The 14388-nt window shown below is 42.8% G+C and overlaps 1 protein-coding gene across 25 annotated transcripts in view; it reads right to left on the minus strand.

The window, feature by feature from the left end:
• Window positions 1–14388, minus strand: part of LDLRAD4 (low density lipoprotein receptor class A domain containing 4) — a 442107-nt gene that overhangs the window by 33116 nt on the left and 394603 nt on the right. The window contains exon 1 of one of the 25 annotated variants that reach the window (XM_015077558.3): window positions 6213–13034. The exons of 22 other annotated variants lie outside the window; for them this stretch is intronic. Coding sequence is in view for 2 of the 3 variants with exons in the window: in XM_027068405.2 (XP_026924206.1) it covers window positions 5499–5568 (70 nt within the window). In the remaining variant the exon portion in view is untranslated. Of the gene's footprint in view, window positions 1–5498; window positions 6179–6212; window positions 13035–14388 lie in introns of those variants that run through there. 2 more of the 25 variants (XM_027068405.2, XM_015077557.3) reach the window with 2 other exon arrangements.

Genomic DNA, 14388 nt, shown 5'->3' on the forward strand with positions numbered 1-14388 from the left:
CAGGCTCCAGGCTCTGGGCTATTAGCACAGAGCCCGATGTGGGGCTCGAACCCATGAACCGTGGGATCATGACCTGAGCTGAAGTTGGACACTTAACGGACTAAGCCACTTAGACTCCCCTCTTATATGTCTTAATAGAAGATAGCTGGATTCTTCTCCCTGCTTCACCTTCAATCTGTTGGGATATGTTGGTTCTGGTTGAGGTATATGAAGGAGATGTGGTCTTACTGACCACTGGGGACTGGGGTCTCAGGGATCCCCAGAGATTCTTGAGCCACACGTGGAGAACTGGTGGTCTAGACTGATTTGACAGCAGGCACTCTAGTACAAACACTAACGGCCTGGATTTCTTGGAGATACTCCTGATGCTAGGATTTGAGATGTAGTCAGGACAGCTCCTGGGCCACTCTCCTGAGTTTTCATGCACAAGTACAGCCACAGCAGGTGCATCTATGGAGCAAAGTACACACAGAGACCCTAGGGGTTCACAGGCATCCGAATAATGCAGAACTCACCTGGGGCAAGAGCACAGGCTGGCACACCCTGGGTGCCACTCACTAAGGCAAGCAGCCCAGCAGTGTAGCCCAGTGGCCAATCTGGGTGACAGAAGCCCAATCAGAGCCTCAGCTACTACAGCACCTGGGCCAGCATGAGATGCAGCTCTTCCTGCAGAGACTGGCCCAGGTCCCAAAGGCCACCATCCTAACAACCAAGTACTAATCAGACACAGGAGCAATAGTAAGCACAGCAGCAGTGATTTGGCCCTGCTTGCAGTCCAGGGTCACCTGTCATGTTTCTTGAAACCCTGAAGTCAGAGAGGCATGTGGAGCTCCTGGGGATGGAGCCTCAGCAGAGCGGCACAGCCCCAGTCAAATGTGCAGCTGACCTTCACTTTGAACTCTGGGCAAAATGCATCAATGAAAAAAGACTGCTTTCTCAAACACTAACAACTAGAAAGTATAAGGGGCTAAAAGGGTCCAGAGAATTCTCAGAATGAAAATTAGAGTGAACAGAGAGAGTATTCTTGAGGACAAGTATGATGATGACATCCAGATTCCAGAGATCTCTGCTACTGATAACTTCTCCCTTCAAGACTCCCCCTTCGAGCTCACAAGGGGGTATGTGAGCACCTTTGCCTGATACTTGTCTTCCCACACCCTCTTCTACTTTAAACAGGAAAAATTCTACTAAAAATGCATCATAAAAGGCAAATTAAGTAAAGACCACACCACTATAGGATATCACAGCTTGGATGGTAGATGGGAAACCCAGTCCCCCTCCTCTCTCTGCATACATTGTGTAATAACAGTGATAGGTGATTCCTGTCTCTTCCTTTGCCACTCCTGAACCCTTCACTCCTGCATGGAGATTGCTCAGAGGCAGCTGGGCCCGCACAGTATTTTGCAGTACCCGGATGTGGCTCTGTTGCCAAGGGCCTGATATTACACCTCCTCAAGAAAATAACTCACAGGACAAGTAAAAGAAGCTTTATATTAACAAAATAAAACAAAACAAAACCTCTCACTTCTGAATGCAAGTATCGGGTGAAATTCAGCACACCTGTTCAAGGTGTCCATTTTTAAGACATCTGCACTCCAGATCTCAACCACAGACCTTTTTGGGACTTCTGGGGACCTTACCCAGCAATTTCCTGTACTGCACAGTCAGGGCTCAGGCAGGCTGAGCACTCTTCACTTCCTGCTGAAACCACCATCCCTTCAAGGTAGCAGTTCCTGGCCACATGTTTTCCCACACATGCATGCGCACATACACACGTGCACACACACACCCTCCTGTCTTACACATCACTGATTCCTCCTCAACGTGCTCCAAGCTTGGGAGACCCAGGGTGCAAAGGGTATAGATACAGAGCAGCAGAAGGTATGGTGAGGCCTACTACCCACCCCATAGGAGACAATTTAAACAGGCCCTGAGAGGCATATTCTTCAGACAGATGCATGCACATTACTGCTTTCTGAATCAAGGTGGCATCCAGCCCTGTGCCTAGGAACAACAGTCTGTGCATAGAAGTGAGGCAGATGCCAGCTGAGACCTTATACTACACTGGGGCCTTGCTGCCTCACCTCCCTCACCCTGGTCTGCCCACATCTGGCCTTACAAGATGTTGTCTGTTTTCTTGTGGTGGGGGAGAGGCAATGTGCATTGGTGCACAGAACTTGGGGTACAAAGAAAGGAAAAATGCTTGTGATTTTGGTTTTGGGAATGGGGTGGGAAGGAGAGGCTAAGGAGAGAATGAATTCTGGAAGAACTATTAAAAACAGAAAGATTAAAAAAAAACTACAGAAATAGTAGAGTCCTGAGAAAATAATAGGATACTTTAGGGTTTCTAAAATTTCATGTGCCCAATATGGACTCTGAACACAGCCCACTTGGTCAGTTTTTCTTGATTCCAATAGATACTGACATCAACAGAGCAATGCCAAAAAGCAATACATGCAAGGAAAGAATTTTAGGCCAAAGTCAAATTTTTACACTCCCCCCTCCTTTCATGGGGGTTCTAGTTCATAAGGTTATAATGGATGAGTCATTGCAATCCAAACACAAGAAATGTTATAATACATTCAGCCTACAACTTACAGGAAGGCATCATAGCACCTTACTTTATTACTATAACAGCGACAGTGATGATGGTGATGATTACATCTCTCTACTTTTATAGAACTATCCCTAAGAAACTCCAAGCTCTGCAGTGGAGAATTATAGGAACAGAGAAAATTGTGTGAGGCCTGTGGGTCTATTCTCTGGTTCAACGAGGAGCTGAACTGACTCATACTAGAAGCATGAGTGTCTGTACTATTTTTAAAGAACTCTGGGAAAGCGTGGTTCTACCACCTTAGGTTCCTAATATAACACTTATTTCTATTTGTGGGATGGCTAACACCATCTTCCATGATTAATATATCAACTTTCCTTGATTAATATATCAACTTCACAGAAGTCCTATTTTCTAAATGTTTAAAGCTCCAGATGTGTGATTTATGCCTTACAGACCCTATAAATGGGGGGTTGGGGGCAAAGTCTGTGTCTCTCATCAACCCCCTCCTTTCACCCCACTAAGGAAATACCTTGGGTGCCATGCAGAATATTGTGACATCACTGTAAGGGCTGAATGCTTTCCACAAATCCCTGCATGCCACCACAAATGGCTCCTCTGCCACCTAACCAATGGCAGCACTCCACTTCGTTCCCCCAAGTGCTACAATCTATTGGCAGCACTGAGACCCTGGTTAGCTGCCACAGAGACTTAGTCCGGGCAGCCCCTCTCTCCCAGTGAGCTTTCCTAGGTCCCCACCATGGCTCAGGCACAGCCACCAAGTATCTGCTTTTCCGGGGCAGAGTGGGTGTGGTGAGATGACAGCCCCGGTGGGGGGTGCCTTGCTCTTTATTTATGGCTCTGTGACACTTTTAAAGTGCTGAATGTTCCTAAAGGCTGGTAAATTCTTTCCCCAATCCTACAGAGACAGGGACGTGGAGGCAGGAAGACAGGTGGGGGCAGGAATTGGAATCTACATGGACCATAATTGCCTCAAGTTTGTGAACTGTTAGTTTAAAAATACTCTTGGAGACTTTAATGGCTGAATGAAAATTCACACTCATTAAACACCATGGTCGAAGGGGGGGAAATTCAGCCTGTGTTATATGAATAACTTCACAGTTTGAAGTTCAGAAGGTAAAACAGTAAGAGCTATAATCGTAATGATTATTATCTTATATATTTTGAATTTTCTTTTCCCTGGTGGGTTGGCTACTCCAGTCTACCCCATAACAAGTAGAACAAAAGAAAGGGAGAAGAACAACCCCATAGAAATACCCCAAATTGGTGTCTGTCACCCCCCCCCCCCAGCTTTATCTTCCTTAAGAAGCTCTTTCCTAACCACTTGATGACAGGCTTACTACCCTTGGGGGGCTCCCTAGCATGCAGCTGCACTCTGTCATAGCACTTATCACTTATAGAGCCCATTTTCTGGAGTAAGCTCTGAGATAGTATCTTGATCTTTTCTAGTATCTTCAGTAGGTAGCACATCACATGACTGGCACAAAGTCAGTGTTCATTTTAGATAAAATGCTAAAGAAATCCCTGGAAGGAAGGGTCCCAATTGGCTAATCTGCTTTTAACAATGTCTAGCACAGAATTCCACCAAACACTAATGACTTCAGTGATGAAGTTTTACCAAAGGTTTTCATATCTCATAAAAATTATCCAATTATTACGATTCTAGGCAGTGTAAACAGTCACTGGAAAAAGAACCTCATGGTTGCTATAAGTTACCTGTTTACAGAATCCTATTTATATTAATATATTTACATAAAATGTTTTGCAGGATATAAATGTAGGAAATGATACCTATGTTCTGTAGGAGGAGAGGTGAAAGCACAGTGTAGTCAAATGGCATGGGGAGCTCTGAGGGCAAGGTGTGGCCCACATCTGCCTGACTCTAGCCCGTGGCCAGGTGCCTTTGATGACACTGGCAGGCAAGTATCAGTGAGCAATCATTAGACTGACTACCAAATCCCTAGAATGCAGACACTGCGAGTCCATCCAGCTGCTAGAATAACATCTTTTTAATCCACTAAGGTCCAAGCATTCATCCAATACAACTTTTCATCATGCATTTTAGAATCTAGAGTCTCACGATCTCTTCAGAAAGGAATCTAGCTAACTATGTTCCAATCAAAGATGATTGACAGGATTTTCTGAAAACATAGCAGAGGAGTAAGAGCAATTACAAACCTTTTAGAAGTCTATCCCTCTGCTGTGTTATAAATGGAAAAAAATACATACATAAACCCATAATTCTCTCTATAGGATTCATTTAAAATCCACCCCCATCACACCGCCACATTATTAATTTAGGAAAATGTATCAGAAAAAATATACAGCTGCACAAGTAACCATTTCTTCACATTTTACAGCAGTGACTCCTGAATGCTCCCTAGCTAGTAGTCTGTCTGTCTCTCACAGTCTCCCTCTCAGAGTCAGAGTTTGCTTTCCTAAGGTCTACTGTTAGTAGACTGGTGACCTGAGAAACAACCCAGTAAACCACCCACATCTTGAGAAATACATCTTTTCTGTCAAATGCTGTTTTCAATGACTCAGGGTGAAAAAAAGTACCCATGAGTCTAGTGATAAGTAATAGCATTTCTGGGGGTGGGGTGGGGAGGAGTTAGTCTCATGTACAGAACATTTTAAAAAATAAAACTCCAAAGCAACAAACCTGTGTATTTATGTATAGCATCTCCAACAGGAACAAACTGATCACAGAAGAGAAAGAAGATGAAAAAGCCTAAAATACATCTTCCTACAGAGTCAAGCCCTGAAGCGTTCTCAGAGCTGACAGACCGTTCTTAAGGAAATACAAACTTCTTGAGAAAGAGTTTCTACTCTTCTCAACTCTGTCCTCAGACCAAACTTCAGGAACAACCACCACAAACCCCAGAAAGCAGGCATCATCCACAGCTGGCCTCTGAAAGTGTACCTTTTTTCAAGAACAGGTCTTTAAACGGGGCCTCCTTCAGTGTGCTGTTGTTCAGGTGGTCACTGGACATACTCGAGTCCTCTGCCAGGGGGAGTCCAACTGTGACGCAGTCCCCCCCTCCCCGCCCCCAGTTCAAAGCATCCCTTCAGCTTCAGGCAATCTCCTCTTTAGGCAGCTCAGAGCTGCAGTTATAGCCAGCGTGGGGTGTGTGTGTGTGTGTGTGTGTGCGCGTGTGTGTGCGCGCTTCTGTCTGTCTCTCTCTCTCTCTCTCTACTGTATCAGCAGGGCCCAGCCCAGGTGCTAGACTCAAATGCTGTGGCTCCGACCGCAGACTGTGGCTATCAATTATCAACTGCCATCCACAGAAATCAGAAGCTCTGTGGTAGGAAGCCGGTGGTGTCACAGAGCAGATAACAAGTCCAGGGTCTCAAATCCTGAGAGCAGCTGAACACCCAGTGTTGTATTCAGCAACATACGCAATGATTAGTCTGCATTTCTCATGTTTGGCCTCACATGGGACATGTTACACATACGGACGAGCAGAATGCAGCTAAACGGATCATCTTGTTCCACTGCATTCAATAATCTTTTTAACAGGCAAATATCAAACCAGACAAAGCAGAAAGGGGGAGATCTACAAATCTCAACACAATATTTCTTCCCTTGGTCTCAGCTAGAAGCTTTCAAGGTTGAAGAAATGGAGAGAGAGCTTACCGAGGCAGCGCGTGCAAACAGGCACGGACTCTTAGCCACTCACGCTTCTCTGCTCTGGATCCAGCTTTAAGAGCACGTCCTGGCTTGAAGTGCCCACAGCGTCCCTCATGCCAGGAGCTAGGCTGCAGGCCATCCTTGGGGTCCCCCTCTCCCCAGAGTCTCTCTCTAACTGATGGGAGCAGTCCGCATGGCTCTTGCAGCTAAGCTGTGCACTAGCAACTGGCAAAGTCATAACCACAGCAGGAAACACTCAGTGTCTCCCCCTCCCACTCTCGCTTCCCTGTCAGCCCTTCACTTCTCTCCCCTCTATTTCTCAATGCATGGTAGCAAAAATATACCACAGAGAATGCTGTAAAGTCAGGACTCTCATTCTTAACTACTAGGCAGTTTGAGTTTACAACGTTCAGAAATTAAAGAGTCCAAATGGTAAAGCAGAGACATCTCTCAGGAGGGAGCTTTTTCCTGGTTCATTTTGTGCAAGCACGGTCTCTGTCTCCCTTGAGGTCTACACGGTTTTTCATATGTGCGTTAAGACATCTCCGGTGCATTCTGATGCCCTGGGGCTGTGTGAAGAGACTTAAGGGAAGGCTGTGTGTCTGCTCTAGCACTTTTCATAAAAAATCAGTGTGGCCACAGTGAAAAGGGCAGAGTGCCATAGTAATACTGCAAATAACCCCAGCCACAAGCACTGCTCTGCGCCCAGAATAGCCTTTGTTTTTCCTTATTTAGGATAAATAGCAATGACATGTGGGCCATAACAATAGTTTTGGCTGTAGGAGGAGTTGTCAAAGCAAAACTAAACGCTGTTGGTTACTACCAGCATTAGAAACGAAGACAGTTACGTCAGCAGCCTGTCCCTGCTGTCGGCCCCAGCATGTCACCTGGGGCTAACAGCAGTGTTCTGGGCTTGATGTCACCACCACGTCCTCAGGTTGGCCAGAAGACACCACTATTTCATGTTTTAATTACTGGTGGTGGAGGCAGGAAAGGAACAAAAGAACCATCAAGAAGATTTTTCAGAGATTTCATGTGGATAAAAGAAATGGGAATTTCAGCAGGAAAATTAACAGTTGCGTACATTTGCATGTGCCAATCAAGACAGCCTGATTTTTCTCGAGCAATTTCCAAATTTAAAACATAACTCTCCTTTCTTGTTCTGCTTTTCCCTAATTTCTTTTCAGAGTCACATGGCTGGGTGAATGAAGAGGGTGAAGCTCAGGAAACTGGGCTGGGGTGTGGTCACCAGGGCAGGGGACCCTCCTCAGAGAAGAGTCAGCATCAGAAAGCATCAAGCTTCAGACACTATGGCTTCAGACTGGCTCTGCTGGTCTTTGACATTCCCTTGTCACTACAACCTCAGGTCCTTGCCATCTGGGGATGGCACTTTCTAGTCAGTTTGGTACCAGTGACAAGATCACTCGAAATCAAGTCCTTAAAAGGGAATATTCATAAGATTGCATATGACTGTCATGCAAGTCTGTTTTTGAAAATCAAGGAGTTAGTTAATATTATGAAAATATTAGTCAATGTTAAAAAAGTTGGCTCTGTCGTTTGTTAATGGATATACCTGCATTTTGAAATGACTGTGAATAGTCCACTTTGGGGTTTAACATTATTTGAGATGTGTATTTCATGTATCAAAAAAAAAAAAAAAAACAACCCAGAACCCAGCATATTTTTCACCTTTAATGGCTGTATTGTATTCCACTCAGCCTTAACACACTTACTTTGTTTGGCTGGCTTCCTTATCACTGGGCATTTGAGCCACGGGAGTCAATCTTAATTAAGCTCCTTGTTCATTCTGTTCAATTGTTCCCAATGTTTAATCTATTTAAAAATCACTTTAAAAGCTTTTGACTTTATGGATGAGTTTGTTTTCAAAACAATGCCCAAAGCGCACAGCAGGCACACTGCTGGCTGAGGTGGGTGTTTACCAGAGTCGCTCTGGGCTGTGTTTGACGTGTGCTGGCCATGCTGCCTGATTAACACCAGCGTGTCACCACCCGTCAGCATGCACTACAGGGTTGTCAAGGCTAAATCACCAGGTGGTGGTCTTGATTTTGTTCTATTTTCTTTTAAGCACTGGCCTGGGAGGGTGCTTCAGGAAGAAAACACAGAGGTCAGACCAGGGGTTCCCAGAAGCCAGGGGTTTATGTCCTGATAAACACCTAATTCTAGCTGATGGGATGTGGATCGCTGTGCTGGGGCCTTTTAACTGATGAGTGCCAATATTTCTCTTCCCTTAATTCAGAGAAAATGGCAGTACACACAGCAGAAGGGTGTGGGAAGAGACTAGTCTGCTGAATAAAAACACGTAAGTAGGAAAGTGTAAAAGCCATTTGCATTCAAGAATTCTTTCTTCCCTCCTGGTCTTTAAATATGGATCTCTAAAATGAGTACTCTGATGGGCTAACTGCTTTTACTAGCAGTTAAAAAAAAATGTCCCAAAGCTGTATGTGGTTTCCCTGAGTACAGCAGAGACCTTGGAAGGGTTGCCTAAGATAGACATTTTCACAGGGTCTGTTGATAGCAACAAGGACTTGAAGAGCTGTTGTCTCCATAAGCCCACTCTATCAACATCTTCAGGTTTCCTCTATAAAGATCTTCATTTCATTAATTCATCTGACAAATATTTACTAAGTGATTACAAGACCCTAGGAGGAAATATACTGGACCTTCAATGCAATCTGACAGACAAGCATTTACTGTAGGGTTGAACTTGTCTTAGGTGCTATGTGTATGTAGGTAGTTACTTATTTAAGAAATTGAACAACCAAGCTCTAAGGACTGGCTTCCAGCCAGGTCTGAATGTGACAAGCTGAAGCGACTAGGAGCATCTGCGACCTCAATGGCCAAAAGAGGCAGCACAGGGCAGGGGTTTTAGCTCAGGGGCTACTAGGGGGTCATTAGCCTCACAAAATATCTCTAGGTGGTAAAGGGGTGCTCTGCTATACCAGAATCTTTCTCTATCACATATAACCTGGGTTAGCATCTTGTCTGGTCCAATCCTTGCATTTAATCACCATGGGCTTCTTGGTCATACCCTGCTGTCTCTCGTCACCATATTCCCACCCTCAAAGGGTATCCCACTCACAACAGAAATTTTCACAGATAAATATCATTTGGAGAGTTAGGAATATTTTATAATGATTATATAGCAGAAAATTAGCATTTATAAACATTTCTAAAGATCTACTGTTATGTTCTGGGCACTTTCAGGCACCGTGTATCTTTTACATTCATGTCATGTTTTCTTATTCCCACTTTATAGGGGAAGAAGCTGAGGTTCAGAGAGGGTGAATACTTTGTCCAAGGTCAAATGGCTGCTAAGAGGCAAGCTGCAGGTCAGAACCCTGGGAAGCTTGACTCAGAAGCTCCTACCCACTCTATCCATCATTCTGCTTAATGGGCAGTGAACCTAGAATTATCCAAACTAAAGTCCCCTGAACTAACCAAAGTATGTCAAGCAGATCAATACTTGGATTTTTAAAGCCTGACTGCTTGATTCCTTTAAGGCACTAACTTGCAAATCCATGTTAAAGATTCTGTATCTCAATGTTGCCAGAGGCTCTTGGAACCATTTTATGTGTCTTGTATATCTGTTAATGTGACTCCTGTTAAGAATCAATGGTTCTGTCCATTACAAATTCCTATTCTTTGAGGTTTATGACTATGCTGTAAAATTCTGCTCTGAGGTGAAGTTTTCCACATAAAAATTAAGCCCTGGAATTTGGCCTTTAGAAAACAAAACAGTTCATTTTAAGTAAGTTTGCTACATTTAAAGTCATGAATGAGGATTTTAAAATAACGCTGACTCCTGTAGACTCAAAACATAGTAATAGTTTGATATTTGTGGACATTAGCCTATAGCATGGAATAATTTACTAATGTATTCTTAGTGCTTAAAAATTGCAACACTTAGGTTTTTATGTAGAAATATGAATGCTCTGCATATGTTCCAACCACAGTGCTTGATACCCGCATCATCTGGTAGAAATGTCAGCAAATATAAAAATATGCAACATGATAATAGAGTTAGCAAGCTGACAAGGTGGATTAAAAGCTTATTAAATAAGTTAGTCTAAATTAAATAGCCTTAAAATAGCTTCCTAATATGCAACAATACTCCCTATATTAAAAGACTTTGGAGTTTATCTATGCCACCATAATATTTTTTCTTCTAATGAAAAAAAGAATTATATATTATTTTGTGTTTATGGTGATATAGATTTTCATAATGGCTAAGCTACTCCCTACCAAGTAGGTTACATACCTTTGAAAATTGCAGTTACTCTTTCAAGCCCCAGGAAAAAAAAATAAGGAAGGCAATATAAAGTTTTCATGGTGGCTAACTTCTGGGACCAGTTAGACCCAAGTTTGGGATCCAGTCCTGCCATCTGACCATGTCAGCTTGAGCTAAGCCCCTGTTTCCTCATCTGTAAAGTGAGGCCAAGAATACCTGTATCATAGGGTAGAAGGCGGACAGAATAAGAAGACATATCTAAACCCTTACCCCCAAATTCATCCAAGGAACAGCAGCATCAGCATCACCTGGGAGCTGGTTACAAGTACAGCATCTTGGATCCTGCCTTGGACTTTACTGAACCAGAGTCTGCATTTGAACCATATCCCTAGGTGATTCATCTGCACATCAAAGTTTCTTCTGAAACTTTGGTCAAATTCAAACTCCTCATTCAGATTAAATGAGCAAACAGGGGCTTGAAGAATATATAACTTGTGCACACCACACAAAGGAAATGAGAGTAGAACCTAGGTCTCCCGTTTAGAGCCCAAGCAATTGCTACTCAACAATGATTTTAAACAATGGTACTCAACATGCATGGATTTGTATGCACATCTGTGTAAAATCATGATGCTGCCCTCCTGGGCTAAAGGCAAGGCCCAGCACCACAGGGCAGGTGTTTGCTGCTATCTTCCCCACTGTACTAATAGGCTGTTACTGATCCACCCATACCTCTTAGAAAAAAGCAGGAGAGGTGGACTGTGTTGTCAGGGCTCACAATAATGGTGAAGCCAACTAGCTTATGGTAAGAGTCTCTGGTGTTGGAATACAATTTCTAGGATATTTGGCATGCCTCATAAAAACTTCAGCAGTCCCTGAGGACTTCTGGATATATGTTAAGAAAGAATTGTAATTTTGCTTTCTGGGAAAACTCAAGTGCCATGAGCAGACTCTTCTTAAAGGCAGAATTATGAAGATGCTGTCAGTCCACTCCTATGAACTTGGCCTGACTCTCATGTCCTCCTGGGCCTCTCTGTTCCCTGAGAGAGCCAGATACCAGGAAAGTAGAGTCCTGGCACTTGGGTTCCAGAAACAGCTTTCCACTTCTTTTTTTTTTTTAGTGATTTTTTAGAAGTTTATTATTTTGAGGGGGGGGGGCAGAGAGAGCAAGCGAGCCTGAGTTGGGGAGGGGTACAGAGAGTGGGAAAGAGAGAATCCCAAGCAAGCTCCACATTGTCAGTGCAAAGCCTGACATAGGCCTCGAACCCAAGAAACAGTGAGATATGATCTGAGCCAAAATCAAGAGTCAGACACTTAACCACCTGAGCCACCTACATACCCCACCGGCTTTCCACCTGTGTTGCATGCATTCTTTCAGCGGTCACCTGCTGACACCTCCCAAACTGTTTTCCTATCAACAAGACCTGTTCATGGTGCCTTCATAAAACTGCCACATCATCATCAAGGGGGGGTACCCATTAAAGGTGTGGTAGAAATGATCTACTCTAGCCTCTTCACATTTCAGGTAAAATATGCATATATTCTATATACAAACACACCAAATATTTTAAAATTTAAAATATTCAATATGGTTATTTAGAAAAATATTTAATTTTGCTTTTCAAATATATTTCTCAATTTCTTCCAAAAGCTAGAAGGCTGAATAACCTTCACAACGCATCCTATTTCTGAGAAGACCATAAAAAAAAAAGCTCAAGATGTTTACAACTCAGATCCTAGACACTACGATTCTATTCCCAGTTCTTAACCCCATAAAAACTTTAACTGCCCCTTGGAGATGGAAATACCACTTTCATTAGCACTCTACTCCAGGCAAACATTGTGCATTCTTATACAGTATATGGCACAGTACATGGCATCTATACTTGCTGTGTGTCATTACTAAATTACTGAACAATGTTATGATCATTATTCTTGACGATTCGAAGGCAGAAGTCCCTGTGCAATCACAAGCATTTCTTAGACAATCTGAATGTGGAGGTGAGGTGCACGCTGTTGTCTCTGATGCTTCTCTTTGTCTTGCTTATAAATTCTAGGATGTGTTTGGGTAGTTCTGAGACCTTTAGGTTCCTGGCTTTTGTGAAAGCATTAATTTATCCAAAGGTTGGGAAAAAGTCAAAGCACATTTCAGGGTTTTAGTTACTGTTTTAAAGCATATACTAAGGCAAACACTAGAAAAATCACAGGCTAAAATCCAAATTAATCCAAAATCACATCAGATCTATATAACTATACTCAGTTCTCATCCTTGGCACTTTAAGACAAGCCTAGCACACATATGCTTTAAAAACAAGAACCACTGCTCTCTGGTATCAGATCAACTTTGAAAACATGAGGTCAATCCTCATTTCTGTCAGAGCAGAGCACTCATTATATACCAGTCACCATGAAGAGACAGGATACAAAGGAAGCCAGGAAATGTCCTGTCCATGACATCCCTAGTTCATCCTGAGCAAGAGCTAGTGAAGTACTGTGACTGGCAGAGTGCTCAGCAAGGAGCAGGTGAATGAAGGAATGAATGAATGAATGAATGAACAAACAAACAAATGAGGGTCCTATAAAAGGAAGAGTTTTTAACCTAAGTAAACAATAGTTACTACTTACATAGCACTTACTATGTGTCAGGAAGTATTCCAAAGTATTTTACTCATTTAATTAAGCCATTTAATCCTTACAGGTGCCATATGAAATGAGTACTGATTTTTATCCCAGTTTTACAGATGAGAGAACTGAGTCACAGAGAGGTCATGCCCAACATTGTGCCCAACATCACACAGCTAAGTGGCAGTGCCAGGACTTAGATCAGAAAGTCTCACTCCAGAATCTACTCTTATCTACTAATCAGAACCCAAACTGTGACTGGTTCAAGGAACACTCCTCAGCCAAATCCTATTTTTTAGAAGGAACTTGATCAATAAGCCCCATTCAAATGATTCGAGGAATGAATTAATTCTCTGAGACCAAGGCTCTTGGAAGGGCTGACAGAACACAGAGACCATTTAACTCTACCATTTGAGAAGGAAGTCTTCACATCTCAAGGAAGACACTGTTGGAAGCAAACTTAATTGCACTGTTGGGTAATTATTCCTTTAGGTTAAACTAAACCAGTTCTCTGGTAAGTTAAGGCTATTGTCTTTTATCCCTTTCCTTTTCTTGGGCTCTGAAATGATGAAGTGGCTGGTTCTATACTGGTAGTATAAAAAGGTAAATAAAAATAAATGTAAGTATTGATAAAAATCAGAGTTTTCCAGGAAAAAAAGCATCCCATCCTTTTTTTTTTTTCTATCTCTAGTTTATTATGTCCATAACCCTTTCTCTTTAATTTAAAATGTCGTCTTCATTTAGAGATTCATATTGGAACCCATTCTAATACTGAAAATAGTAATGTGCCTGAAGGAATTGTTCAGCGTAATATCTTATTCATTTGTGAATTGAAAATTACTGAAACTAAAAGACAATTTTTAAGCCCACTATAATGTCAGTCAGATTTCTTTGTTTAAAATGAGGGATGTTGGGGCGCCTGAGTGGCTCAGTCAGTTGAGCGTCCGACTTCAGCTCAGGTCATGATCTCACAGCTCTTGAGTTTGAGCCTGGTGTCGGGCTCTGTGCTGACAGCTCGGAGCCTGGAGCCTGCTTCCGATCCTGTGTCTCCCTCTCTCTCTCTGACCCTAACCCACTCACATTCTGTCTCTGTCTCTCTCAAAAATAAATAAACATTTAAAAAAAATTTTTTAAATGAGGGATCTTTCTCCAAAGGCAATGAAATCACCACAAGGAAATGGGCTTGAGGCCCCTGATTAGCTAGAGATAATGAAGATCAACTAGGCTTTGAGGACATCTTACCACCATGAAACAAACAGAAACCCAAATGGTCAGGAGAGTAGGCACTCAAGAGTGCCTTTTATGTGGATA

The sequence above is a fragment of the Acinonyx jubatus genome, chromosome D3 (assembly GCF_027475565.1).
Source record: "Acinonyx jubatus isolate Ajub_Pintada_27869175 chromosome D3, VMU_Ajub_asm_v1.0, whole genome shotgun sequence".
NCBI lineage: Eukaryota > Metazoa > Chordata > Mammalia > Carnivora > Felidae > Acinonyx > Acinonyx jubatus.